A 27,025-nucleotide genomic window follows, 5' to 3' on the forward strand; every position below is an offset into this window, starting at 1 on the left:
ACACAAGTCGGTACGCCGACATTCTCTCTACAGGCCAACATCGGAGGCTTCTCGACGGAGCGAACTGTTCTGTTAGGATATTCGGGATCAAAAAAGCGGTCTCGAAGTGACTGTCAGAAGCAATGTCCTCTCCGCGGCAGGTTTACCTGCTCCCTTTGAAAGATGATGGCTCTCCTGATGTGCCTGGGGGATACATATATCTCCCACCGCCCAGTGATCCTGCATATCTATTACGCTTCGTGATTGAGGGCAGCAGTTCGATTTGCAGGGAGGGAACACTATGGGTGAACATCCCAGAGAGTGGCAAGCCATTCGATCGCTTGGTATTTCGGAGCTTCAGGTCAGAGCGATACCCGGCCAGAAAAGGAAGCCAGTCAGATGCCTAATTGTATTGCAGATTGGAGCCAGATTTCAACAAGAACATCCAGATCGATATTCCTATTACCTGCCCTGGATCCTTTTCATTCTATACCACATTCTCACCCCTGCCTCAATTCTCTGTCGACCCTGTTCCGGCCCCTGAACCAGCAAGGACGCCTACTTACTACGTCGATGTCGCACCGAGGTTGACCCTTCGTGGTAAAGATTTGCCTCTCAATGCGCTCTCTATATTCTCCGTGTTGTCCAAATTCATGGGCAAATATCCCGCCGATTGGAACAGACATCTGAATGGCATCAGTCAGCGCAACTACAATATGGTGCACTTTACACCGTTGATGGAGCGCGGAGCCTCAAACTCCCCGTATAGTATCTTTGACCAGTTGCACTTCGACAAAGCTGCTTTTCCCAACGGGGAGGCAGATATTGCACAAATGGTCTCGAAAATGGAGAATGAATACGGGCTTTTGTCATTGACCGATGTTGTGTGGAATCACACTGCTCATAATAGCAAGTGGCTCGAGGAACATCCAGAGGCTGGTTATAGCGTGGAGACTGCACCATGGCTTGAGGCAGCTTTAGAACTAGACACCGCTCTATTGAAATTCGGCCGGGACCTTGAGAAACTAGGCTTGCCCACTGAATTCAAGACCGTGAATGACTTGTTGACAGTCATGAACGCATTACGAGAGAAGGTGATCAGCGGCATCCGACTCTGGGAGTACTATGTTGTTGATGTCAAAGCCGACACTGGGGAGATCCTAGAAAACTGGAAAGCTGCTGGGTTGAAAGATCCCGCATCTGAGAAATATGCGCAACTGGATATCAACGGATTCAAAGATTGGCCTTTGAAGAAGCAGGCAGATCTCATACGTCAACGTGCCATTCCTACGATCAAGCAGGTTTTGGGACGGTTCAGCAGAGCGGTTGACTCCGAATTCGGATCTCTCATCTTGACTGCTCTCTTCGGAAAATATGACTCTTCGAACTCTGATATTGCCTTGGTTGAGAAGGCGCTGGCAACGATACTGGATGAGGTCAATCTGCCATTTTACGAGGAGTACAATACAGATGTATCTGAAATTATGAATCAGCTATTTAACCGAATCAAGTACCTCAGGATTGACGATCATGGTCCGAAGCTTGGGCCTGTCACGGACGAAAATCCTTTGATTGAATCTTACTTCACCAGGCTACCTCTCAATGATATCACAAAGAAGCATAGCCCCAAAGCACTAGCCCTTGTGAACAACGGCTGGATCTGGAATGCGGATGCTATGCGGGATAATGCTGGCCCTGATTCAAGAGCCTATTTGCGCCGCGAAGTCATTGTTTGGGGCGATTGTGTCAAGCTCAGATATGGCTCATCTCCCGAGGACAATCCTTTCCTTTGGGACTATATGACCAAGTACACCCGCCTCATGGCCAAATACTTCTCCGGCTTCCGGATCGATAACTGCCACTCAACACCGCTGGCAGTTGCAGAATATTTATTGGATGAGGCGCGCAAAGTCCGACCAAATCTTACAGTCTTTGCCGAGCTTTTTACGGGATCCGAAGAAGCGGACTATATCTTTGTTAAGCGTCTCGGTATAAATGCTCTGATTCGGGAGGCTATGCAAGCCTGGAGTACCGGGGAGCTGAGTCGGTTGGTCCATCGTCATGGCGGCCGTCCCATAGGCAGTTTCGATGTTGAGTTGCCTTCAGCGGGAAGCAGTCATGCGATTGCTTCCGCCGGGGTCCACCGAAATCAAGAAAAGATCTCTCATATCCGGCCCTGTCCTGTTCAAGCGCTTTTCATGGACTGTACACATGATAACGAAACACCAGCACAGAAACGTGATGCAAGAGACACATTACCGAATGCTGCTCTGGTTTCAATGTGCGCCTCCGCCGTCGGAAGCGTCATGGGCTATGACGAGATATATCCCAAACTTGTGGACCTTGTTCACGAAAAGCGGCTATACTTTTCGGAGTTCTCGGAATCGGCCGAGGTTCATCGTGACTGTGAAAGCGGCGGAATTGGGGGTGTCAAGAAGCTGTTGAATGAACTTCACACGATGATGGGAGTGGAGGGATATGATGAAACGCATATTCACCATGACGGAGAATACATCACCGTTCACAGAGTGCATCCCAGAACGCGCAGAGGAATTTTCTTGATCGCTCACACTGCTTTTCCGGGGCATAGTAGCAATGCCGTTCTTACGCCCACTCATCTCGTTGGAACACAGGCCAAGCATATAGGAACCTGGAACTTGAAAGTGGACTCGAGCGATAGCATCAAAGCAGAGATCCTAGCGGATAAGGATCACCTGCGAGGGCTGCCTAGTCGGATTCGAAAATTTGAAGGCACAAAGGCCGAGCAGCAAGGCAATGACATCATTATTTCAGTTCTCGATACGTTCGCTCCGGGATCTATTGCGCTCTTTGAGACATCTATCGCGAAGGCTGAACACGCTGCAGGGTTGGAAAACCACATCACTCAGGGAGCAGATGAAGCATTTGCAGATCTTAGTCTGATCGATCTCAATTTCGTCCTTTACCGCTGCGAGGCGGAAGAAAGGGATTCGAGCGGAGGCCAGGACGGAGTCTACAACGTCCCCAACCATGGTCCGTTGGTCTACGCCGGTCTTCAGGGATGGTGGAGCATTCTGGAAGATATCATCAAGTACAACGCACTAGGCCATCCTCTTTGCGATCATCTCCGTCAAGGCCAGTGGGCTCTCGATTTCATCGTCGGACGCATGGAAACAGCGGCAAAGAAGGAAGGATACACTTCAATGGAGAAGCCTGCTAAATGGTTGCAAGAGAAGTTTCAGGCGGTCCGAGATCTACCAAGCTTTCTGTTACCGAGATACTTCGGTATCATTGTCCAGGTGGCATACAATGCTGCTTGGAAGCGTGGCATTCAGTTGCTGGGATCCAATGTACGACAGGGACAGGAATTCATCCATCAACTGGGCATGGTCAGTGTGCAGGTAACTGGATATGTCAAATCCGCATCTTTGTGGCCTACAAAGACCGTTCCCAGTCTTGCGGCTGGTCTTCCGCACTTTGCAGTGGATTGGGCGAGATGCTGGGGCCGTGACATCTTCATATCCCTTCGAGGCCTCTTGCTCTGCACCGGCCGCTTTGATGACGCCAAAGAGCATATCCTTGCGTTTGCTAGTGTGCTCAAGCACGGCATGATCCCCAACCTCCTAAGTAGTGGCAAACTACCGCGGTACAATTCTCGAGACTCCGTGTGGTTCTTCCTTCAGGCCATTCAGGACTACACAAAGATGTCACCCGACGGCATCGAAATCCTGAACGAGAAGGTTGCCAGACGATTCTTGCCTTATGACGATACCTGGTTTGCGTTTGATGATCCCAGGGCATATTCAAAGAACTCAACTATATCGGAGGTTATTCAAGAAGTGTTCCAGCGACACGCGCAAGGATTGTCATTCCGAGAGCACAACGCAGGGCCTAATCTTGACATGCAAATGAAGCCGGAAGGCTTCCAGATCGATGTCAAAGTCGATTGGGAGACGGGAATAATCTTCGGTGGTAGTCAGCACAACTGCGGTACGTGGCAAGACAAGATGGGAGAAAGCGAGAAGGCCGGGAACAAAGGCGTGCCTGGTACACCTCGCGATGGTGCCGCGATCGAGATCACTGGACTGCTCTATAGCGCTTTGACTTGGATTGCCGGCCTGCATGAGCGCGGACTCTACCCACACGACAAGGTTGACATTGCGGAAGGGAGGTCAATTACTTTCAAGGAATGGGCGGCGAAGATCAAGCAGAACTTCGAACGCTGCTATTACGTCCCAGAAAATTCCGAGGAAGACGGCCAGTACGATATTGACCCCAGCATTGTCAATCGCCGGGGTATCTATAAGGATCTCTACAGATCCGGCAAGCCGTATGAAGACTATCAGCTCCGCGCCAATTTCCCCATTGCCATGACCGTTTCTCCAGACCTTTTCACACCGTCAAAAGCGTTGGGCGCTCTGGCTCTTGCAGACTCGGTCATTGTCGGCCCCATCGGCGTCGCTACTCTGGATCCATCCGATCTCAACTACCATCCCAATTACTACAACTCGGAAGACTCAGAGAACTTCGCAACCGCCAAGGGTAGGAACTACCACCAGGGACCCGAATGGGTCTGGCAGCGGGGATTCTTCCTTCGTGCTTTCCTGCACTTTGACCTTGCGCGCCGGAAGACAGCAGAGGAACGGACTGAGGCGTATCAACAAGTCACTCGACGCCTAGAGGGTTGCAAGCGCGCGCTGAGAGAGAGCCCATGGAAGGGACTCACAGAGCTTACAAACAAGAATGGGGCTCATTGTGCAGACTCTGTAAGTCGTTTTTCATACCTTCGACATTTTTCATCCCACAAATGCTAACAGAATTCTGTGACAGTCTCCCACTCAGTCTTGGTCGGCAGGATGCTTACTTGACCTATATTATGACGCATCCAGACATTCTTGAGACATTTTGTGAAAGAAGCTTGGATGTTGGTGATTGTTGAAGAGGATCGGATATAAGGCTTGCATATTAGAAGTAGACCGAACTTATGATATCCATATACTACTCCGTATATCGTCGTATTATTCGATCGTGAAAGTTGTGCATTACTTATGTGCATATCATTTGCTGAGTAAGTGATCTGCACAACTCATCATCTCCACTAGTACAACTTTAGCGATCGCCTGGTTTGAGCTTAAAGAAAGAAGCCCAACACACTTTAAGATCTCATGATCCTCGACACGGCAGCTAAGAAACAAGGCGACTACTCCTCAGTCCTTATTGACCTGCATTGATTTTCTGCAGAGCGATTGCATCCCTAGCGAGTCTGCAACATTGTGCTCGATACGAAACTCCACCCCTGACGTCAGTTGGTCTTTGCCCGAACCACGTCTGCTGGGACACACTCGCGTGCCGTATGTATTCGTGAGAGCCACAATTGACACAGAAGTTCAGCACAGGCCTGGTGCACCTTGAGAGCCATGTCTCTCACAGAGTCCGCTGCGACGGCTCTGGCAACGGTCGCAGCAGCAACGGCAGTTGAGACCGGGGACCATGGGCGGAAATGGACGGATCAGACGAAGAACCAGCGGGATATATACACGCAGCTTGTTATAAGTCTTGCGCTAGGGCTCAGCGCATTCATGTCCTTTTGTGTATGTTGAATTATTCCTTGCGTCTAGATTACTTACTAACAGAGCATTGCGAACAGATTTTACGACCGAAGTGGAGGGAGCTGTATGCTGCGCGGAGACGACACCGCTGCGCCGCTTCTCACTTACCCGAACTCCCTGACACCTTCTTTGGCTGGATACCGGTTCTGTTTCGGATAACGGAGGAGCAAGTACTCGATTCTGCGGGGCTGGATGCATTCGTCGTAAGTGCGCTACTGGTTTTGCATATCCGGTGTTTATGGCTAACGGAGGACCGCCGAGATAGTTTCTCTCGTTCTTCAAATTTGCAATCCGGTTCCTTAGCGCTGTCTTCGTATTCGCAGTCATTATTATCGGCCCTATTCATTTCAAATATACCGGCAAATATGGGATACCGGGTTGGGATCATGAAGATGGCGACGACGGGAAGGAAGGGAAAAAGAAGCTGATTTCGGACCCGAACTATTTGTGGATGTATGTGGTCTTTGCATATATCTTCAGTGGTCTGGCGATATACATGCTTCTCCAGGAGACGAACAAGATCATCAGTATCCGACAAAAGTATCTTGGCAGTCAGACCAGTACAACAGATCGGACTATCCGTCTTTCAGGCATACCCAAGGAATTGGCGTCTGAAGAGAAGATCAAGGACTTTATGGAAGGTTTGCGCGTTGGAAAAGTGGAGAGCGTCACTTTGTGCCGCGACTGGCGCGAGCTTGATCGCCTGATTGACGAACGCTTAAAGATCTTGCGGAATTTAGAATGGGCCTGGACCAAACACCTGGGGTATAAACGACCGAAAACTTCCGGAAACTCGATTTCTTTGATGCGCCAGCAACCTCAAGGTTCCAGTCTGCTGTCGGATGGAGATAGCGAGCGGACTCAGCTTCTTTCGGAAAGTGGAAGGGAACATATCTCTGAACATGTTCAGAAGCGACCAACGATCCGACTTTGGTACGGGCCGCTGAAGTTGAGGTACCGTAGTGTCGACGCGATTGATTACTACGAGGAAAAGCTTCGACGGATAGACGAGAAGATCCAGGCTGCTCGTGAAAAGGAATACCCGCCCACGGAGATGGCTTTCGTGACAATGGAATCTATCGCTTCCTCTCAGATGGTCGTTCAAGCGATTCTTGATCCGCATCCTATGCAACTGTTCGCAAGGCTGGCACCAGCTCCAGCGGATGTTGTGTGGAAGAACACATATGTTCCTCGCTCCAGACGGATGATGCAGTCATGGTTCATTACAGGGGTCATTGGCTTTCTGACTGTTTTCTGGTCGGTGCTTTTGATTCCCGTCGCTTATCTGCTTGAACTCGAGACCTTGCACAAGGTGTTTCCTCAACTTGCTGACGCTCTGGCTCGAAACCCTATCGCGAGTTCGCTTGTGCAGACAGGTCTTCCAACCTTGGTCCTCTCGCTGTTGACGGTTGCCGTCCCTTACCTGTACAATTGTATGTTGACTCTTTCCCTAGCAGTTGACTACTTGTTTGGCTGACCATATTTACAGGGCTTTCGAACCAACAGGGCATGATGTCGCGGGGCGATATTGAGCTCTCTGTCATATCGAAGAACTTCTTCTTCTCATTCTTCAACCTCTTCCTTATTTTCACTGTTTTCGGTACTGCGACAACCTTTTACCAGTTTTGGGAAATACTTCGAGACGCTTTCAAGGATGCAACCGCCATCGCATTTGCCTTGGCCAAGTCTCTTGAGTCTTTCGCACCTTTTTACATCAACCTGATCGTTCTACAAGGTCTGGGGCTATTTCCCTTCCGGCTCCTGGAGTTCGGAAGTGTTGCAATGTACCCCATCAACTTCCTCAGTGCCAAAACACCGCGTGATTATGCTGAGCTGCAAACGCCCCCGACATTCAGCTATGGGTACTCCATTCCGCAGACAATCCTCATTTTGATCATTTGCGTGGTGTATAGTGTTTTCCCAAGGTCTTGGCTGATCTGCCTTTTCGGGCTGGTTTACTTTACTATCGGCAAGTTCATTTACAAATACCAGCTACTGTATGCTATGGATCACCAGCAACATTCTACCGGACGAGCTTGGCCGATGATCTGCAGTCGAGTGTTTTTGGGCTTGATTGTCTTCCAGCTGGCCGTGATTGGCGTACTCGCTCTGCGCAGAGCAATAACTCGGTCGTTGTTGCTCTTGCCCCTTCTTGGGGTCACTCTCTGGTTCAGCTACTTTTTCGCGCAGCACTACGAACCCTTGATGAAGTTTATTGCATTGAAGAGCATCGATCGCGACCGTCCTGGGGGTGGCGATATCTCCCCTTCCCCGTCGTCAACCTTCTCGCCTCCTTCTGGTCTTGACCGTGACGCCCTTCCTATACAGATCGGTGGGCAACAGCTTGGCCTGAGGTTGAAGAAGTATGTGAATCCGAGTCTCATTTTACCTCTGCATGAAGCGTGGCTTCCAGGACACTCTTCAGCTCGTGGATATCAGGGAGTTTTTGAGGCGCATGAGCCACCTAACGACAATGGCTCCGCGGTCTAAAACACTGCGACTCAGTCAAGCCATGTCGAGCCTTCATGTTCGACGCGGACTCCCATCAACTCATCTAGGCAGTATGACTGCCAGGCTTTCGTTTCTTCTCTTGCATTTATAGATGCCATACCATATGTAATGTTCACAGTACTCACCCAGCTCTTTCCTGATTTGTTGCAGTTTCCATGAATTCATGATGAATGACCGCGATACCTTTCTGTGAGATTATGGACGCTCTGATGATTTTCTGGTGGCTCTTCTGGAACGCACTCGTTATGCAAGACCCATCCTTTAATGTTGCTTTTGCTGTTTTCCAACCCTGCTATGCTGACTGCAGCGATTCGCTCCTTATGCACACTATTTAAATAACTGAACTGTATTTGTCATTCTTCATTCACATTGACCACATGCTTTTATCACCTACTGTTATCATTGCATGTCTGACAGCTCTTAGACCATTTCGGTCGAGGCCCATTGCACTGTCTGTTACTCTTTCATCGGAGGTTCTCAGAATAGCCATTTAGACTAGATGTGATATTACCACTCAAACCCCATGTGAAGAGCTATACCAATGTAAAGGCTTTGAGGAAGGACGCTACCTACACTGCCACGTGTACCTTCTCGTTCCGAAGAATGATGACGGCAGATGAGCTGAAGTTTGAACATGAAGTCTTAATAAGACGTAGTCGACTGTCAGCATTCCATACCCCAAAAAGGGCACGGAATACGACCAGCTACATTTGAATATCTTGGAACATTCCTCGGAGACGCACATGCTTTGGCTTTTGACTCTCCGTCCGACATCCACCAGTGTAGTGAGACACCGCTCCAGGCTATCTTAGACAGGTTTTAGGCAATGCAGATATTGAATGTTGTCAATTGCCACATCCCCTGGGGCTTCTACAAGGGGAATCTTCGTTGAGCGCAAGTACCTGCCTGCGCAGTGAGTAAAACAGGTAGGAATAGAGTGGCCCGAATCTTTCAGAATCTATATGCATAAGCGATGAGGACGCAGACGCCAGCAGGTTCATGCGATGTTCCGGCATTAGTCTAAAGTACATATCGTCTAGACCGTGAGGGCGCAGATAAGACAGGGGGCACATTATTCAGTTGGATAATGCAAAAGAACAACAGTCATTGGCTTGTGGCATGGCTGGCAAGACTGGAATCGAGTTTCAGTCTCGCATTGCTCGAATCTCAATTATAACTGTCTTCGATGTTGTCTACCGTCTACGCAAATGCCTGAAGTCCTAGGCACCGCGGAGGGCACGTGGACAAGCCCCCAAGGAATCTGAGAATTCGAGAACCATCGCTGCAATACTGGGATGTATTATTGACTCTGTTCTAGAATACGCCAAATGTGATCAAGTGATCGAAACGATGGTTCCGGGTCTCAGGATAGTGTCCAGACGAACTCGTTCTGGACCATTATTGTCTTGACCTCAACAGGCGCCAGTGCCTTCCAGCACCATGCGCATGCGACCGTCCGATTCTACGCTTTGCATTCCTCGGCTATTTCTCGCACTTTGATAGCACGCTGGGTGGTCAGCATTGATTTGCCATTTCGCGATTTGTGACCCCTGAACCAGATATTGATGGCTCATCGGAGCATACCAGCAAATCATCTCGCTTATGTGCCAGTCTTGTTCGAAGATGGTGCTTTCCATCAATCTTTCTGGCCTGTCAGGTAAGCTGATTAGCTGAGATTGAAGGAACTGGTTGAGATACGTGCAGGTAGATATGGGCAATCGACGTTGACCTGATTTTCGCCTCCCCTCATCCAGTGAGACCCGCTCAGGATCGTCCCAGCCTTCCAGTTGGCTTTCCCGCCTATCTGAGTTTAGACATTTGCCCAGTGCCCGGGCCGTTCTGGATTCGCCCCCCAGAAACCTCTTCCATGATTCATCCAAAGCTTCCGTGGGATGGGCAATGCCGCCCCAAAGTTCAAGGCCCAATTACGCAGAATTTGAGTCGCCGTCCTCGACATAGGTCGAAATTCATGAGGGTAATCATGGACTGACTGGCTCCAACTATGTGGATTATCACACAATGGGTGCTCCACTTCTCCAGCACTGGCTGGTTCGTTGATGAATATCAGACAATACTATGGTGACTATCTAGACATGCCGTATGCTCATTGCTTGTTGGTGTTCTAGAGGCCTGGCGCCGACGTCAGAACGGTCACCTCGGGAGATATTTATGCCCATCCATGGTCCTCGGATGGCGAACAGTAGAAATCTTATCTACCACGTTTGTGCAGATATTTTGGATTTGCCTCTTATACTCAGCTCTGGTCTCAGCTTCCTTTGCTTGACAACCGGCCTCAATTGTCTTATCTTATCGTCATAGTGTAGAGCATTGGCCTGCCTGTTCGACTTCCACCGGTCTTCACTTGTAGGAAGGACTTGGGCCTGTTGCCACCTGGTGGAAGGGTCAGCGCTTGCTAAACCGTTTTGAGAGAGGGCAGTCCTGGCAAGATAAAGCAAAAAAAGGTACTGAGCTTCCTACATACAGCCTTTTATGCAATGACCCTTTTGCACTTAAGGGCACTGGTGCTAACATTGGGTCTCGAAGTGCAACAGCTGTGAAGCCTCGCTTGCCACCTCATTCTCAACATTCGATATCAGCAATTGAATTGTGATCAATCAAAAATCTGTCAACGACTCCAATTCCGGGTCGTGAAAAGGCAGCATTTCATTTCCGGGCTCCAGCACTCCACCGCAATAGTCGCACGTCCCCGGCTTGGACCAGCATCAGAGAGAATGGTAATGGTCTGTCACACATCTCCAAGCTTAGCCGCTGCAGAAGCCGTATCTGAATCAAGGTCAAAAATGGCATCAGCAAACCTCTCCCGCCCTGCAGCAAACATCACGCCGCCAGAGATTCTGCTGCAAATATTTTATATGCTTAGTCCACGAGACTTTGACAATGCTCGGCGAACGTGCTCTCAATGGATGCGTGTCAGCCTCAATAAGCATTTGCTGGAGAGCATGCTCAAGCGGGCAGGCTGGTGGGACGCCTGGCAACAGGACTGCGACAGTTACCGCATCGATTCTTCTGCAAGCGAACAGAGTCTGGTGTGGAGAATGAGCAGAAGATTCGCTACTGAATGTATCTTGTCTGGTCGCAAATCTAATGTGGAAAGAGTCGGCTTTTTGACAACGGGGGTCGTTGATTTCTCTCGACTTTCTCGGGGACAGTCTCTCCTGAAACACCGGGTCTCTGCTCCCCATTCAGCTGCTGGCACCGTCATGAATTTTGATATGAGACCACTGGCCACGTCTAAATTTCATGTCAGCAATTGTGCCAACTATCTACTCGTTACCTCCGGCCACATGATATACGTTTATCATCTACTCTCTCGGAAATCTGGAAGCGTCCTGCCCACAACGATGGAGGTTTTGACAGATTTGGATATTGCTCCAGTTGCAAGCATCATCTGTCCTGTTGAGGTGATATCAGCTAGTATCGACACTAGCACTCCGAAGATTGTGGTCGCGGCATTGCTACGTGAGCGTCTGGGATTCGTTTGCGACTTGAAGGCATTGGATGAGCATTCATCTGTTCTACCAGACACTATGCGAACTTTGGATCCATCATGTATCCACTATTTTCGTAATATCTGCTCCCCAGAGGATCCTCCCCGCAGTGTCTCGATTTGTCCGGGGCGTCGATGCGTTGCTTTTGGCTCCGGTGCTTGCATCGAGTTGCATTGGGTTGACGAGAAGACAAAACAGAATCAGCGAAAGCGATTTCCCATGTCGCAACCATCGGAGATACTACACTTTCTTCCCCATCGGCCGGATGCACCCATGGAATTGCGGCTCATCTCATCACTGGCTGGACCAGGGATGCCGGGTTGCGAGTGCCACAAAGCATCGTACGGGGAAAGGCGTGCCCCTTGTCAGTTTCACCTTCTGACTGACGTACAATCTTTCACTCGATGGACTCCTTCGAACAACAACAGCAGTCTGAGTGTAGTGAGGGCAACCCATTGTCACCATTATCGAGCTGTCCCGATCAACGATGGATTGCATATCTTGTTCATTGAGCCCCGCACAGGTCTACTCTGTATCGGCTCTGACGCTCCTATCGGTGGACCTACAAGCTTAACACGGGCACTCGTCTGTGTTCCACCGTTTGAGAAGGATTCCTTAAATGTTTCTAAGGATGGTTTGGCTCCTACAGTCTTCGCTTCAGGATGGAATCTGGACTGGGGATTGCGTGTGGTCGCTGCATATGGCGATCGGATCGTACTGTATTCGGTGCCTGTAGATGTCTACAATGTCATCCGGAAAGAGCGTGAGAGACAAGGAGACGGTGTCATGGGCGACAGTGATCTAGCGAGGGACTTTTTCCTCGACAATTCGCGGTCAGGCAAGCGACGGGAAAGTCTTGTGCAAAACCAGAACGGCGACTGGGAGTTCCTTCTCAGTGTCAGCTGGCGACCGACAGTGATGATGTGGCCATTCAAGATCTATGGCAAGGAGATTGCACGTATGGAAAACGTGGTTGAACTGGCTCTTCAGTCTGCCTCTGGAGGTGCGCGAATCTGGGCCTTTAGTGCTTCCGGTGAAACAAACATCATCGACATCGACACCTTCAGTTCGGGCAATCAACGGAGTTCCGGCATCCCTTGCAAGTCATTGACCATCGATGCTGATGGCAATATCGCCTCGGCTCAATGGGTGGACAGGACCGACTCCGGGCTGTTGACATCACAATCCTCGCGCAAGCGCAAATCATCTGATTTTCGGGATGACTTTGGTGGTCAGCAGTCTGCCATTTGTCGAATACCACGTTTCTTGCATGAGGGATACGTTCCCACGAACAACGTTCTGCCCCCAGCGTTTCCCAGCCCTGCTGCACGCCGCCCATCCTTCGCTGCGTGCATCGTGGATTTCAAGATTCCAGAGTTGGGCCCTCGCGAAGGTACCTGGGTGGACGGTGCTTGTGCTTAAGGAGTTCGACTTAGAACATTCAGTGTGTGGATTGATTTTACTTCTTTGTGGAATATAACATAGCGCGGCGCAGGCATATTGGTCTATAATCTATACCCGGGTTACTGTCTATACTCAGGAAAGAGCATCGGCGTCTGCCTCACTCGATTCATTCTTAGGAGTTTGCAATGCTTTGAATAATCTGCTACGAGTCATGATTACCCTGAGTTCAGCTATTCTTTCCCCTTTCTGTCTATATAGAAACACTAGGTATTTTGGTATACAACTCGCGATTGTATCTTAGTCATACCGTCTTTTGTCTGATTTCATCGAAGGACTACATTCGTCGGACAGCGTGCAGATGGTCTTCAATCTGTCTCCGGCTCTCTCATCATTGTTTCGTCGACCACCCCACTCTGGAGGAGGCAAATTCTATTAACTGTGCGGCAATTGTGCCATGTATCTTGATCTTATCTTATATCCATTTCTAGAATCGGGATCCTCTGCATCAATTTGCAGACTGGCGCCGTGGTCCCGACAGGTACCAGATATTATGGATCAGCTTATACAGCCTGGTTTTCCATCAACAACATCCCAAGGAGCTGCAAGTTACAGGCCCATTAATCTGCTGTAGCTGCGGGCAACATCTTGTATGCCGCCTGGTGGATGCTCAGAGCGTCTTCTTCGCCCCATTCTTCTCAACCAACGGTCTCTGCTGAACAGCGAAAGCACCCGCTGTGGCCTTGAAACTCCTATACAAAAGGACTAATATAGAGAACCATCAGCCAAACGTCCCCCAGACGAAGCAAGCTACATATTCCGCAAGGGATATGTAGAAAAAAAACTCACCCAATGGAACCACAATCCAAAACGCATTACAAAACACAAAATATCCCCAGAAATAATACCGCTCGGGACGCGAGTAAGCCACCCCGAAAACCTCATGCCCGAACCAGCTCGTCGCATAGTATAGCACGTCGCCGTACAGCTGGCCCAGCGAGACAACTATTTGCAAGGGATGGCGCAGGACATGGTCCCTTACGATGCACACGGCGGTTATCAGGGAAAGAGGACCCCAGCAGACCGCCGTGATGGTCTCCATGCACAGCACGAAGGCGTCGGGGGAGAGATACCGGCTGTCCGAGAGGGAGTATTCCTTCCACAGTTGGCCGAGGAGGTCCGTTCTGCTGCCCATGGTGCGGAAGCTGTACGCGTAGGAGCCTTCGAGGATGAGGTGGATGGCGCTGCCTGGTGTTTTATCAGAGGGATTTGATGACTGTGTCAGGTGAGAGAAAGAAGGGGAGGCTCTTACATAGGACGAACCACTGCGTTGTCCAAAGATCGGCAGATGAGATCCGGGGTCTGGCGCGGATGACGGCGAGGTATGTCATCACGAAGATCGCGAGGCAGGTGCCTGCGAAGATGGAGATGAGGGCCAGGTCATATATGTAAGACACTAAAATGTCAGGGGTCTGGAGCACAGTAAAATTGGTCTGATTGACGCCTAGTTAGCTCGTTAGGCATCCGCATTTACCTTCATCGAGAATTTCTGCAAGATCTCGCTGTTCAATGGCGAAACCACGCTTTTCCTTGCCAACTCCAAGGAAAGACGGCGCAGTAGTACGTATGGAATCATCAATGCCCGAAAAGGAAGCAGGGTAATGCCGCAAAAACTGAAAATGGAAGATACCTATATACGCGTCGGGTGACGGCGCACACCGAACTCCTGAAGAGAACATCAGGGATGAATATCTGAGACCGGCATCTTCTGTTTACAAGCGTTCCTTTGTATCTACTGAGCCTCGTCGCAAGCCATCATCATGATAGTAACGCAGTACGAGGGCGTAGGCGCAAATTACAACGACACCGCCCTTATCCACCAGTATCCTCCAACAGCTGCCATCCTGGCTAAATTTGGCATGTGCAAGGTTGTGACGTCCTCGATCTCGCCTGCGGCTCAGGCTCATACTCCCGCAAACTCGTCGAGCTCGGAGCAAAGAGAGTCATCGGCGTCGACATCTTCGAGGCGATGGTGGATGCCGCGCATCTTCACGCTCTGGACGAGAGTATCTCGAATTTCCCCGTCGCAGACGGAAGCGAGCCATTACGCCTGGCGCAGTTCGACCTAGCCGTGGCCATATGGATCCTCAACTACGCCTCCCACGAGGAAGAATTGCTGACAATGTGGCGCAATATCCTCGATAGTCTCAAGCCTGGGGGGCGCTGCGTCGGTATCCTCCCTGAAGCCAATCAGGCGGCGGGAAGTAATCGGTATCCGAATGGAGAGAAGTGATTCGGTCGGAGTTCGAAATTTTTATAAGGGGTCCAAGGAATTGCGGACGGCCTTTCATGCGCCGGTCCCAATGTCGTTTGACTACCACATCATGGACCCCCGGTTGCATGAGAAAAGTTCCAGAGCAGGTGGCCTTCCTGGTACTCCTTAGTAGATAGCTCCAGTCGATCCTCAATATCCGGGCTTGGACTTTGCAGACTTTGTCGAAAGGCCGCTTTTCCAGGATTCCCCTGTCGCTCGTCCCATATCTGGAAATTGAGACACTTTGTTTTCCACGCTGCGGAATATTAGGAGAATGGCCTGTTTGATGATCGCTGGGATTGGTAGGGCAGTTGTTCTAGTAAATAGCATTATTCTAGCAGGCAGCAACTTGTATTTTCGCTTGATTTTCAGCTCAATCACTGGAAAGCCGGTTGGGATGAGCACTGTTACCAACGCAGATTTCTGCACAGATGACCCGAGAGCAGTGTCATTCCTTGGCTCAACGCCGAAGAGGGTTCAAAGCTGAAGGGTCATAGGAGCCTCTTAGGGTCTAATGCACGCTTTCAAGTTTGAGATAGCAGGTAGCCCAAACCAAAGGCTCTCTTGAGGTAGCTAGCGTTGATCGTCCAGAGTTCAGCAGGAACGAAGGGGAACAGGAGGCCTTGTGGTGCCAATTGAATTAGATATCTCAAGTATGTAAACCCGAAACTGATCATGTGACAACGCTACTTTCATCGAGCATCACCCGCATCGATGCATCTAATACTTTTGTTGAAAGAACCAACGAGCAAAAAAAGGAAAAAGGCAGAGGGTCATAAATTTAGTTCGAAGCTCCGTTGGCGGCGAGCTTTTCTCTCCGGGCACGCACAGCCTGTGCAAGGGTGTCGAGTACAGCTTCCGAGTCCTCCCAATTGATGCAAGCATCAGTGATACTGACGCCGTACTTGAGGCCAGCCTTTCCCTCAGGAGGAACCTTTTGGTTACCTAAATCGCGATTTAGCTAACTGGAATTCAAATTTCACACCATGTGAACGTCAGCTTACCCTCATTGATATTGCTTTCGATCATGACACCCATAATGGCGGTCTCTCCTGCGGCAATCTGTTCGGCCAAAACGGCAGCCACCTTGGGTTGATTCTTGTGGTTCTTTTGCGAGTTGCCATGGCTGCAGTCGACCATGAGACGAGGAGGCAGACCTTGCGAGGTCAACTTAGTCTTAGCTTCAGCGATGCTCTGAGCATCGTAGTTGGGGCCCTTCTTTCCACCACGTAGGATGACGAAGCAGTCGGGGTTGCCCACGGTGCCAACGATGGACACAACACCGGGCTTTGTGACGGAAAGGAAGTGATGAGGGTGCTTGACAGATCCAATGGCGTCTACAGCAACATCTAACGAGCCATCGGTTCCGTTCTTGAAACCGACAGGGAAAGAAAGACCGGAGGCCAATTCACGGTGGACCTGCGACTCGGTTGTCCGCGCGCCAACCGCACCAACGGAGAGACAATCGGCAAGGAACTGAGGAGAAATGGTATCCAGCATCTCACTGGCGATGGGCATGCCCTTGTTGGTCAGATCGACAAAAAGCTGGCGCGAGGTGCGCAGGCCCTTGTTGATCTTGAAGCTGTTGTCGATATCAGGATCGTTAATCAGACCCTTCCATCCAACTGTTGTGCGGGGCTTTTCGAGGTAAGAGCGCATAACGATCAGCAATTCGTCCTTGTATTTCTCCTTCATTTTCAGAAGTCGATCGCAGTACTCGAGGGCCATATCGGGGTCGTGAATCGAGCATGGGCCGATAACGACCAGCAGACGGTGCTTGTCGGTATCTGTACCATGGACAATCGCAACAGCTTCTCGACGAGCTTCCAGGACCGTTTGCCTGGACTTTTCTGTCATGGCGATTTCATGTTGCAGAAGGTTGGGAGGTGTGAGGGGATTGTATCCTCGAACTATCCACATTCGCAAGAAAGCCCGTCAATAAATGTCATCATGATCATTGGAGCGAAAAGAAACGTACTCCGCGAATCTTCGAGGTGATTATGGTTCCCTACGTTAGGGTTTTCGATGAAGAACTACAGAGCTTGAATGAGCTTCAATTCTCCTCTGCATAGTAGATAACAAGCTTGGCTGGAACTTCGACTCACAGACATAGCGGGCGGCGGGGTAAAGTAAGCGTCTCCCACTGATAGGTGGTGATGATGAAGAGAGGGGCAAAGGGAAAGATAGAGGGATGGAGTAGTCCGAGTCGACCGTAGATTATTTGGGATGTGAATTGAGAGAAATAAAACTCGCCTCAATACTCAAGACCAGCTTTATCCCCGATTTTTACTATGACTCAAAAATTTCCAAGTTTCTGGTGCCCTCCCCTTGCTTGTCCTGCTGCGACTTCGGCCACCGAGCGCCCAAGCACGTGATTTCGGTGAGTCAAGGTGATTCCTCTCTTTCTCATTCGCGGTATCTCTCGGACTTGGGAGTTAACAGCTCAAGGACAGCCTTTGAAGTACTATACATCACATATCTGCGTCTCTGCAATACATATCACGTAGAGACCCATCAATATACGTAGCACACGGTGCTTACAGAAGATCTTTGACCCGAACAATCGACGTCCGCTCCGGTTCCTCTCAAAACGATTTGACTCTTTCATCCCTTTGATCCGAGCTAGGTTCCTCCGAGGTTGCCATCATTGCAAACTGTGTGAGGATTTGATCATGAGTTCTTTAGAACCTTCTTCACATTAGACGATCAATCTTCCTCGCTGACATCCTTCAGTAAACGCTGCTCATTTTCCTGAAGGCGATGGATCAACTCCTGACAAAGATCTGAGTGATGATTTTTGATCGCTTTCATCTGCTGCTTACACAGCTTGATGCGCTCTTCTTGCCTCTTGACAAGTTGGTCTAGCACTCGGTTGTATTGCTGGCGGTACGAGTCCAGGCATTTATTGATAGTCGCCCTCTCCTTGTTAAGCTGGTGCAATAGGTGCTTTGAGCTGCATTAGCAATAGCACAAACATCATGCGCCTTGTAACGGCATGAACATACCTCGTTTGTAATCAGTAGCATGTCGCGGGCGCTCTCATGGAGTGACTGCAATGATGTCGCCAAGTCCGCTTGACCAGGCAACTCCTCGCTGCTTGTGCTCGTTTCAGTTGGATCACAGCTGGAATGAATGGAGCACCCATCTTCTTTGAATGAAAACTGCGTCGCTCCGTTGTCTTCTGCATTCGACAAGTCCATCCTTCTTGCCACCTTCGGTGACTTCTTGGGTGGCTTCGATGAAAAGTACAACGTGAACTCATCTCCAGAGGCGGTTACGACTTTTGATGTGATCAACCCCTTACTGCCGCCAGTCACAGAAAGAGATTCTTCAGAAAATTCCTCATGCGTTGCTGTTTTGCAATTTTTGGGAAGATTTTTGCCATGGTGAGCATCCATCTTTGTACGGAATGAAGAGACCATGGGTTTCTCAAGGGGGACTTCTTCTTCTGGTTGCTCATCAAAATCCGCTTCGTATCCAGATTCACTAATTCCCTGTGAAATCAAACTCATTTCTGCCCGCATCCTTGATGCGTGCCCTGGTTCAAGGTTGAGGTTTGTGTGGTTAGAATTTTGGGATCCAGCAGTGTGTCGTGAGACCAGCCGGGGACTTCCATTGTTGTCAACTATGGTCTTTCTGGGAGTCAGTTTCGGGATGTTTCTAACTCGAGAGAGTATCTTTGGGCCGCCTGAATCTGATGGATCTCCCTTTTCGGGGTTCTGTCTCAGGCGGATCGACTTGAGACTGTGATAACCAGAAGTAATCCTTTCCGTTTCTCCAGCCGAAATCTGCTCTCTACCATTTTCGAGATCTGCCTTCTTCCAGGCATATAAGCCAGGTTCGCTTTTCCTCGGGCCACAAGCCTCTTGGGATTGAGATTCAGACTTATCAGCCTGGCTTTCTGGTTCACTGCTTGCCACCGTTGAGGGCTTCTTCTGTGCTCTCTTTTTCCGCGATGCATTGTCTTTCTCGGTTTGGCCAGCCCTCCTTTTCCTGCTCCTTAGCCTCGTTGGCGAAATTTGCTGTATAATCTGAGAATATTCCTGGCTAGTCTGTTCCTCCGCTACCGCCGGCTCGGCATCTGAAGAGAGACGTGTCGTTCGCTTCGTCGAGGACACTGAGGCCTCCTGGGGCTGTACCTTGACCGAGCGGGTCTCGGAATCTTCATTCTGTAATGCCAAAGGGCTTATTGCGTGGCTTTCAACGTCTTCTTTGTCTACTAAGCCAGTGACTCCGTTGGGAATAGTCGCATCTTCCTGCTTTTCCTCTGCCGGGAGGTAGAAAGAGCAACCATCATGAATGGCGGCAGCCAACTTCTCGCCCACGATTTTTCCTCTACCTCCAAGCTCATTCTCTTCGAAACCTGGATACGAAATAATCTGTGTCTCTTCACAGTCGGAACTTGCCTTCCGAATTTGTTGATTGGACGGTTGGCATGCATGTTGATCGCCGGTGGCCTTCAACGACTCGAAAATGGGCGGGCAGCCCAGTTCCTGTGCCTGATCCATTAGGAATGCAATACTTCGCTCGACACCCGATATTTCTGTCACTGCGACCAGTGCAGCCTCCGGTGCCTGATCGGTAAACCTCTCAAGTTGTTGGGCACTGCCCTCTCCAACACTCTTGTCCTTAGACACTCTATCCGCCTTGGTGCGACTTCCTTTCGAAGTTTCAATCTTACCATTCATCTCAGACAAGTTGTTTACATCATCCGTACCTTCCGATTTCGATTTATGGACTGAATTACTTTCTGTAATCTCATGCTGGCCTTCCCTGTCGAGACCCCTCTTTTTGGATGTTTTTCTGCGCTTGCTGGACGATGGCTTGCCATTCGATTTTCTTTTGGTTCCTTTTCTGGACGTCTGATCAAAGATAGATTTCTCTCCGGGCGGAGGAGATGAAATGGAAGTGACATCAATACTTTTCTGGCTTTCGGGCTCTTCAGGCTCTTCAGGGTCATCGCTTGGTCGTAGGTCTTCATCCCAATCAACAGAAATTCTGGCATGAGTATAAATCTTCCTTGTGGAGTGCCGCATCGGAAAGATCAAGGATTCCTGGGTGTCAGGCACTAGGCATCTAGCCTTTTTACTACTTGTCAATCCTTTCCTCTGCTGGTGGCTTCTGGATCGCTGTCTTTTTTTCTTCACGGGTAGCCAGCCAGCATCATTTTCTTCGGACACCTGAGAGTGATTAGGGTGGACATGCGGCGAACTCTTCTTCCATGTGCCGGCATCAACCTCTGCCAGGGCGCAGCCAGAGCGCCCTTTGTGCGGCTTGTCGGCTGAATTTTCAGAATACTCCTTCGGGGTCAAAAGATTTCCGCCCTCATCTGCCATACTTCGGTCTGATGACTTCCGTCCAAATGCCACAGATGACTTCTCACAACCATGCTGCTTCGGAAAATGATGGCTGAAACTGCGGGGACGCAAAGTTTGGACGCTATCTCCCATGACAGAGGTCCCGCGAGCTGATTCGGGTCGTTGAGACAAGGCGCTAGGGTCATGGCTGCCGGACGTCGCTTCTGATTCACAGGTGTTATTCTCAGGCTGAATACATTTCGATCCCAAGCCACATATGGAGTGTTGCTCTTCATTTTCAAATAGTGTCTGGCTATGGTCGAATGGCTTGCTGATATCATCATAGGTATCGAGCGATATTATGATGGACGATGACATCCGGGTGAGTGTGCTCAATTCGGTGCTTTGCCTCTTCGTCTGCTTGCCATTTGTCTCAATCGTCGTACGCAAGTCCGTCAAATCATGATGTGATATTATACTGAGTGTTGATTCTCCCGAGATTTGACTCTTCCCATTCACTGATAGTGAAGCATCCACATCAAATTGTAATATCAGGCGGGACATTCCGTCATCTGTGTGTTGCCTGAATATGCGTACAGACTCTAAGGTAGACCGCGTCGAAATATCAATGAATCGATAAAGTTTCCCGGATGGGCGAGTCACAGCGAGTATGAATGTCAAAGACTTCGGACTGACTACGCCGAGTAGCTCAGTACCCTGTGCTAATGTCTTGTTTTCGCCGTTGCTCGATTGGACAAGCTCGCAAGATGGCACAATAATAGTGCTTTTCTCAGGTTCCCGCTGTATACGCTGCACTTCGCACTCGTAATGGTGGAAGAACTTGACCGGTTCCTCTGGGAAAGCAATCATGCTCTTGGAAAGCATATCCGACAATTTAAAGTCGTGGGTATGACCAAGTCGCTTGGTCTCTTTTTCGGAAAGGCGAAGTATCTGTAAAAAAGTCCCCGCGAAGAACCTGGTCACGGTATCATTTTCGTATAATATAATCGAGATAATTCTATGGAGTCATAGGGGTTAGAAAGACCAAGAGTATATGAGGAATTTTTCGCTTACCGGGTTATATCCAGATCCCGGATTTCAAAGGGCAAATTGCTAACATCCTTGGTCCCAGGCAATATTTCCACAAGGAATTTACCCGCCTGAAATTGTTCAGTACTTGTTCAAGCAGTCAGACAGTGATACGGACCAGTCGGCGACGCTGCTTGTTTCGTCTTTCGTCTACGAATAAGTCATATAGCGTCTGGATCAGCTTGCGTTGAACGAGCTGCAGCTGGTTCCGAAAACGAAGCAGCGTCACTTCCGATCTTTTCCGTTTTCCCTCGACGACATAGTTTGATTCGTCCTGCAGAGATCAGCTTCATCGCGCTCGTCCTCAACTCAAAGGCAAAGATGAACCGACAAGCAAGAGATTTAGTCCAGTTTCCTGCTCGGACTCAACGTCCAGATTGAGAAGCAGGTAGGCTAGACAACGCACGGAGGTGGTATTCAATGATTGCACTATATCTGCTTCGTATTTGTGTAAAACGCCAATAACCTGCTGAAGATGCTGTGCGCGGATAGGCGTTTCGATGCGTAGAAGAGAGTCGATCAAATAGCTGGGAACCCTGTACGAGATCAGCTCATCAGAAATAGATCGCTCCTGGCTCGAAGACTGACAAGCATCCTCTGTCTTTTGCCTCCCCAGTGAATATGCGCTCTAATCTTGTCGCCAACTCGGTGAAGTCAGCCAGTTGTTCGTCTGTGAGAGCTGCCTGTGGCGATGAAGAAGGCATTTCGTAGCTCTAGGCATGGCTTTGATACCCAAACCCAGTTCTTGACATCAATTCAGTACAGACACGATAAGAGAGAATGGATGAGAAGAGAAGGAGGTATCTGCCGTCACATGATGGGAGCTTCACTTCGAGGAGTGTTCTGCACGCGCTTGGCCAGAATGAGCTGTTTAAGCAACCGACCTCCTGATTCTCGTATGGCTTGAGATTCTCTTCTTCAGGCAATTTTTTTCCCTTCTTTTTCCATTGCATGCAGGTTACTGGGTGCTAACAGGTAAATGGAGCTACAGAGACGTATACAGTTGGCTGGCAATCAGCTTGACTTGAGAAGGTCTTCAGGTACAGAAAGTCCGAGTCGCATCTCACCCACAATAACCAATCTGCCGTTGACTATCCGTCTTATCAAAGATATATGGAGATGACCATTTCGAAAGAAAATGACATTTCCATAAGTCTTCATCCCTGGTGACATAGGCCTTGCTTTGGGATAGAGACGAAAACGTCAAGAGAGCGGACCTGCTGGTTTATGATGCTGATATCTCATATACCAAGCTTCTAAGCAGCAAGAGAACACTCACGAAATGCGAGCATACGGGAGAAAGCCCTCAAGCACAAAGGTATTGAGGAATCAGTTTCAACACCAGTATCCGCCGAAAAACCACCGGCAACGACGCCGTCAACGAACTCAAACGTAAGTAGGAATCACCAAATTGGCTTGTTTATGTCTTGGAAGACAGAGCAACGCGGCTGACAACTACGGTTTGCGAACAAACAGGCTGTCAGGTCTCGCTTATGTGATGTCTTTTCTCTAAGCGAGGAAAAATCCTCTGATCTCCTCAGTGCCCAAGCCCCGAGGCCAGAAGTGAGAGTAGAAGTATGTCGAGAAGTCATGAAGCAGATATATGGATTATTCCAAACAGTCTAACAAGCCCAGGGAAGTAATTGTGATGTTGGGTAACCTAAAGCCGTTGAGCGACTGACTCGAAGGTCGCGTATCTTTTCGCTAACAAGAACTGACAATGTCATCTATGGCACATAATGGCAGAGCCGAAATTGGTAACATCCTCGGCGGTTGGACAGCCGAAAAATGCTTGTTCGATGTCTAAGATGTGGCTTTAATGGATTTCTGTGTCGCTTGAGTGAATGGCCTTGGCTCCATCCATCTGACCAATAGATCCTACTCCTATAGAGACTCGCAGTAAGGCCAAAATCTAACGCTTTGTTAGACGACGCACCTCGAATGACGACAGTGGGGCGATTGTGGTGCATGATTATCAATCACGAAGCATGTGGAGCTTGATGAGGTCGTGCCTCGTGAAGCTACATTTAGAAGACATCACTTTGTATCTATTACTGCAACCCGGACCTAGTTTGATTTGAGATCAGTTGGTCAAGAAGGCTTATTTGAGCCTTCAGAAATCCAAATCTCGGCAAAAGATTCGCTGGCTCGATACCACTGTTTCGAGAAATGGCAGGAACAAAGACTATGAAAGCAGTCGGTCAGTCTTCGTCTTGTTTGCTTTTGAGATCTGGTCTATAAGTGGTTACTGACAGAAGATTAGCTGTGAAAGGCGGCACGGGTCCTGCCGATGCCCTCTACATTGATGACATCCCGGTTCCAACTGTCAGTGGCAACCAAGCGCTGGTGAAGATCAAAGCATTCGGCTTGAATCGAATGGATCTTCTTCAGCGTGAGGGCCAGTACCCACTTCCACCTCAGGCGCCAGAGACCATGGGAGTGGAATTCTCAGGGACTATCAAGGACCTGGGACCAGATGCCAACAAGGACTTCAAAGTTGGAGATGAGGTCTTCGGCCTGGCTTATGGAGGTCAGTACACGAAGCCTCCTGTTATTCGTCTTACCATAGCTGAAGATTTGATGCACAGGGGCTTATGCTCAGTACATTGCCGTGTCTACTAATATGCTCATTCATAAGCCCGCGGAATTATCTTGGGAGGAAGCTGCGGGCATCCCAGAGGTGAATTCTACGTGATCCGGCCCTTTTTGAGTGATTCCATCTAACCTCCACGCATTAATAGACATGGATCACGGCGACTCAGGCACTCTATCTCGTTGGTGAGTACAAGCCGGGTCAGTCTGTCCTGTGGCATGCAGGCGCATCTTCAGTCTCCATCGCTGGTATCCAGCTCGCAAAGGCAGACGGAGCCAAGGCCATTTATGTAACCGCTGGCTCCGATGAAAAGATAGACTTCTGCGTCAAGCAGCTCGGTGCGACCGCTGGGTTCAATTATCACACCCAGGACTGGTCCGCTGAGATCCAGAAAGCCACCAACGGCGAGGGCGTGAACATCATCGTCGATTTCATCGGCGCCAGTTACTTCCAAGGAAATCTGGATGCTGCTGCAAAAGACGGTCGCATTGTCAATCTTGCTTTTATGGGTGGCGTGAAGCTGCCTGAAGGGGTAAACATTGCCCCATTTCTTCGCAAGAGGCTTCGATTTGAGGGCAGCACTCTGAGGAGCAGAGATGAGCAATACCAGAAGGAGCTACGGGATACCCTTGTGGAGCATGCTTTACCCAGGTTCAAGGATGGAAGCTTCAAGGTGTTTGTGGAAAAGGTCTTCCCGATGGAGCAAATCATCGATGCGCATAAGTTGATGGAAAGCAATCAGACCAAGGGAAAGATCATCTGTACTGTATCATAGAAAGCTTGGCGAGGTGCCATCGCCAATTCAAACGTGTCAAAAACTCCTGCCTCAGTCTAGTAGTACAACGTGGCCGTTGATGCAAAGCGCACCAATATCCGACGGAGATTTGCACACTCCGTGCCGACGCGGTGTTTCCGGTTCCTCCGCATGCCGATGGTTCCTTGCAAGCTTGAATCCTGTCGCTCGATTGATCAGCAAGAATTGGCATAAGCGTCGTAGTCATACATGAGCTAACTCAAGAGGTTTTTAAGAGGCCTCACTCGCTGTCGCCATCATGGAATGAGTTGACGCAATTAGGAAGCTAACTGACCACAGAAACGAGGCTCCCTTAGCGCATTATCCGTTAACGAAAATGGCCATACAGCTTCCTGATACTTCAGATGGAGAAGCAGGCCCTGGGGCTACTCATCCCTGCAAGTTCAATGCACTTCAAATATTCCGGCGACTATGGGAACTTATCACCCCAGCCCGCACCGAAGATATTTCTTCCCAGGAGACTGATCGCTATCCTCCCAAGACCACGATCGAGAGACGCCGACAATCCATCGCGGATCAGTCACTCGACAAAGACGAATACCTCGCTGAGAAGGTCACAAGCCACCAGGTCGAGGAAACTGTACCTTCCGAGAAGACCGTCCTGTACCTCGCCTATGGCTCGAACTTGTCTGCAGAGACCTTCCTAGGCAAGCGGGGGATCAAGCCTCTGTCTCAGATCAATGTTGTCGTTCCCAGCTTGCGGTTGACCTTTGACCTGCCCGGGATTCCATACGTGGAGCCATGTTTCGCAGCAACCCAGCACCGTGCCCACACACCGAAGGAAACACATGAAGGAAAAGATGGAAACATCGAAACGCTGGCGGACGCGGATGCGTCTGAACAGTCTACCCTCTTGTCGGAAGAATCCGCATCCATGCCTCTCGTCGGTGTTGTGTATGAAGTGACTGTCGCCGACTACGCCAAAATAATAGCAACAGAGGGTGGTGGAAGCGGATACAAAGACATCGTCGTGGATTGCTATCCCTTCCCGAAATCCCACAGTCCGACCGACCCGATACCCGATCATCCTGCAACCAAGCCCTTCAAATCCCACACTCTTCTGTCTCCAAATGACGACTCAGATCCTAGTCACCTGGCCGCAAAAAAGCGTCAGCTCCTCCCTCCATACAGACGTCCCAAACCTTGCTACGCACAGCCGTCCGCTCGCTACCTAAATCTGATCAACACCGGTGCGGCTGAACATAACCTCCCGCTTCCCTATCGGAGGTACCTCTCGCAGTTCCAGCCGTACCGTATCACGACTGTGCGTCAGACGTTCGGCAAAGCTATATTCGTTACATCATGGTACCCCCTTCTCCTTGTTTTTATTGGGCTTTCGAAACTGCTGGCCGGTCCAGATGGTCGCAGTCCGCCATGGCTGGTGCAGGTGGCGAATCTACTCTTTTATGCAATGTGGAGTACGTATGACCGGTTTTTTGCGCCCATATTCGGTGATGGGGAGCGAACTGTGGAAGATACGGGCTCATATACATCGTGATTACGCTGTCCATCAGGTTGGTCATTAGGGTCAACTTTGTGTATAGCAATTGATAGGCATGAACAAATCCATGGGCTAATACATACATCTTGGCCCGTTCATGGAGCCATCCGTCTCTGGCCCCCTGTCTCCTGGATTAGCTTGTCCATCTCCAGGGTAGATCTGAACTCGGATACCGCGCAAGTTATATCTTTCAGAAATTGTATCTCGCAAAGCGCAAGTAAAAGGAGACTCTAACATAACAAAAGGAAAATGAATTGACATCTTTGGATCTTCGAACGAGATTTTCAAAAGGAGAAGAAATATCTAGGGTACAGATACAGGTGTCCTGAGTAACTTGTAACAAACAAACATGCAGTAGAACCATAGACAAAAAACCGACGTATGAAGGACTGCCGACGATACGAACCGGACGATTTTCTGGGATCGCCA

At 49.6% G+C, this 27,025-nt stretch overlaps 8 protein-coding genes across 8 annotated transcripts; 5 read left to right on the plus strand and 3 right to left on the minus strand.

The window, feature by feature from the left end:
• Window positions 1-122: 122 nt before the first annotated feature.
• Window positions 123-8,057, plus strand: CDV56_108778 (uncharacterized protein; the record flags this gene model as incomplete). The annotated part of the gene is made up of 6 exons (XM_026762397.1): window positions 123-340; window positions 398-4,724; window positions 5,355-5,549; window positions 5,606-5,770; window positions 5,833-7,000; window positions 7,057-8,057. The coding sequence occupies 6 exons, from the start codon at window positions 123-125 to the stop codon at window positions 8,055-8,057; spliced, it is 7,074 nt and encodes a 2,357-aa protein (XP_026617947.1).
• A 2,822-nt stretch (window positions 8,058-10,879) lies between these two features.
• On the plus strand, window positions 10,880-13,009 carry CDV56_108943 (F-box protein; the record flags this gene model as incomplete). Its single annotated transcript, XM_026762562.1, has 1 exon — window positions 10,880-13,009. The coding sequence occupies one exon, from the start codon at window positions 10,880-10,882 to the stop codon at window positions 13,007-13,009; it is 2,130 nt and encodes a 709-aa protein (XP_026617948.1).
• Window positions 13,010-13,658: 649 nt separating this feature from the next.
• Window positions 13,659-14,727, minus strand: CDV56_108982 (EXPERA domain-containing protein; the record flags this gene model as incomplete). Its single annotated transcript, XM_026762601.1, has 4 exons — window positions 13,659-13,753; window positions 13,838-14,236; window positions 14,301-14,444; window positions 14,523-14,727. 4 exons carry the CDS (start codon window positions 14,725-14,727, stop codon window positions 13,659-13,661), a joined length of 843 nt encoding a protein of 280 aa, XP_026617949.1.
• Window positions 14,728-14,808: 81 nt separating this feature from the next.
• On the plus strand, window positions 14,809-15,281 carry CDV56_109000 (uncharacterized protein; the record flags this gene model as incomplete). The annotated part of the gene is made up of 2 exons (XM_026762619.1): window positions 14,809-15,054; window positions 15,108-15,281. 2 exons carry the CDS (start codon window positions 14,809-14,811, stop codon window positions 15,279-15,281), a joined length of 420 nt encoding a protein of 139 aa, XP_026617950.1.
• Window positions 15,282-16,083: 802 nt separating this feature from the next.
• On the minus strand, window positions 16,084-17,159 carry ARO4_3 (3-deoxy-7-phosphoheptulonate synthase; the record flags this gene model as incomplete). Its single annotated transcript, XM_026762639.1, has 2 exons — window positions 16,084-16,247; window positions 16,307-17,159. The coding sequence occupies 2 exons, from the start codon at window positions 17,157-17,159 to the stop codon at window positions 16,084-16,086; spliced, it is 1,017 nt and encodes a 338-aa protein (XP_026617951.1).
• Window positions 17,160-18,008: 849 nt separating this feature from the next.
• On the minus strand, window positions 18,009-22,392 carry CDV56_109042 (uncharacterized protein; the record flags this gene model as incomplete). Its single annotated transcript, XM_026762661.1, has 6 exons — window positions 18,009-18,248; window positions 18,308-21,617; window positions 21,674-21,759; window positions 21,807-21,962; window positions 22,020-22,224; window positions 22,277-22,392. The coding sequence occupies 6 exons, from the start codon at window positions 22,390-22,392 to the stop codon at window positions 18,009-18,011; spliced, it is 4,113 nt and encodes a 1,370-aa protein (XP_026617952.1).
• Window positions 22,393-23,857: 1,465 nt separating this feature from the next.
• On the plus strand, window positions 23,858-25,056 carry CDV56_109115 (NAD(P)H-quinone oxidoreductase; the record flags this gene model as incomplete). The annotated part of the gene is made up of 4 exons (XM_026762734.1): window positions 23,858-23,888; window positions 23,952-24,218; window positions 24,277-24,368; window positions 24,430-25,056. The coding sequence occupies 4 exons, from the start codon at window positions 23,858-23,860 to the stop codon at window positions 25,054-25,056; spliced, it is 1,017 nt and encodes a 338-aa protein (XP_026617953.1).
• A 355-nt stretch (window positions 25,057-25,411) lies between these two features.
• CDV56_109131 (uncharacterized protein) lies at window positions 25,412-26,593 on the plus strand (the record flags this gene model as incomplete). Its single annotated transcript, XM_026762750.1, has 1 exon — window positions 25,412-26,593. The coding sequence occupies one exon, from the start codon at window positions 25,412-25,414 to the stop codon at window positions 26,591-26,593; it is 1,182 nt and encodes a 393-aa protein (XP_026617954.1).
• Window positions 26,594-27,025: the final 432 nt, after the last annotated feature.

Source organism: Aspergillus thermomutatus (assembly GCF_002237265.1).
Source record: "Aspergillus thermomutatus strain HMR AF 39 chromosome Unknown NODE_15, whole genome shotgun sequence".
Taxonomy (NCBI): Eukaryota; Fungi; Ascomycota; class Eurotiomycetes; order Eurotiales; family Aspergillaceae; genus Aspergillus; species Aspergillus thermomutatus.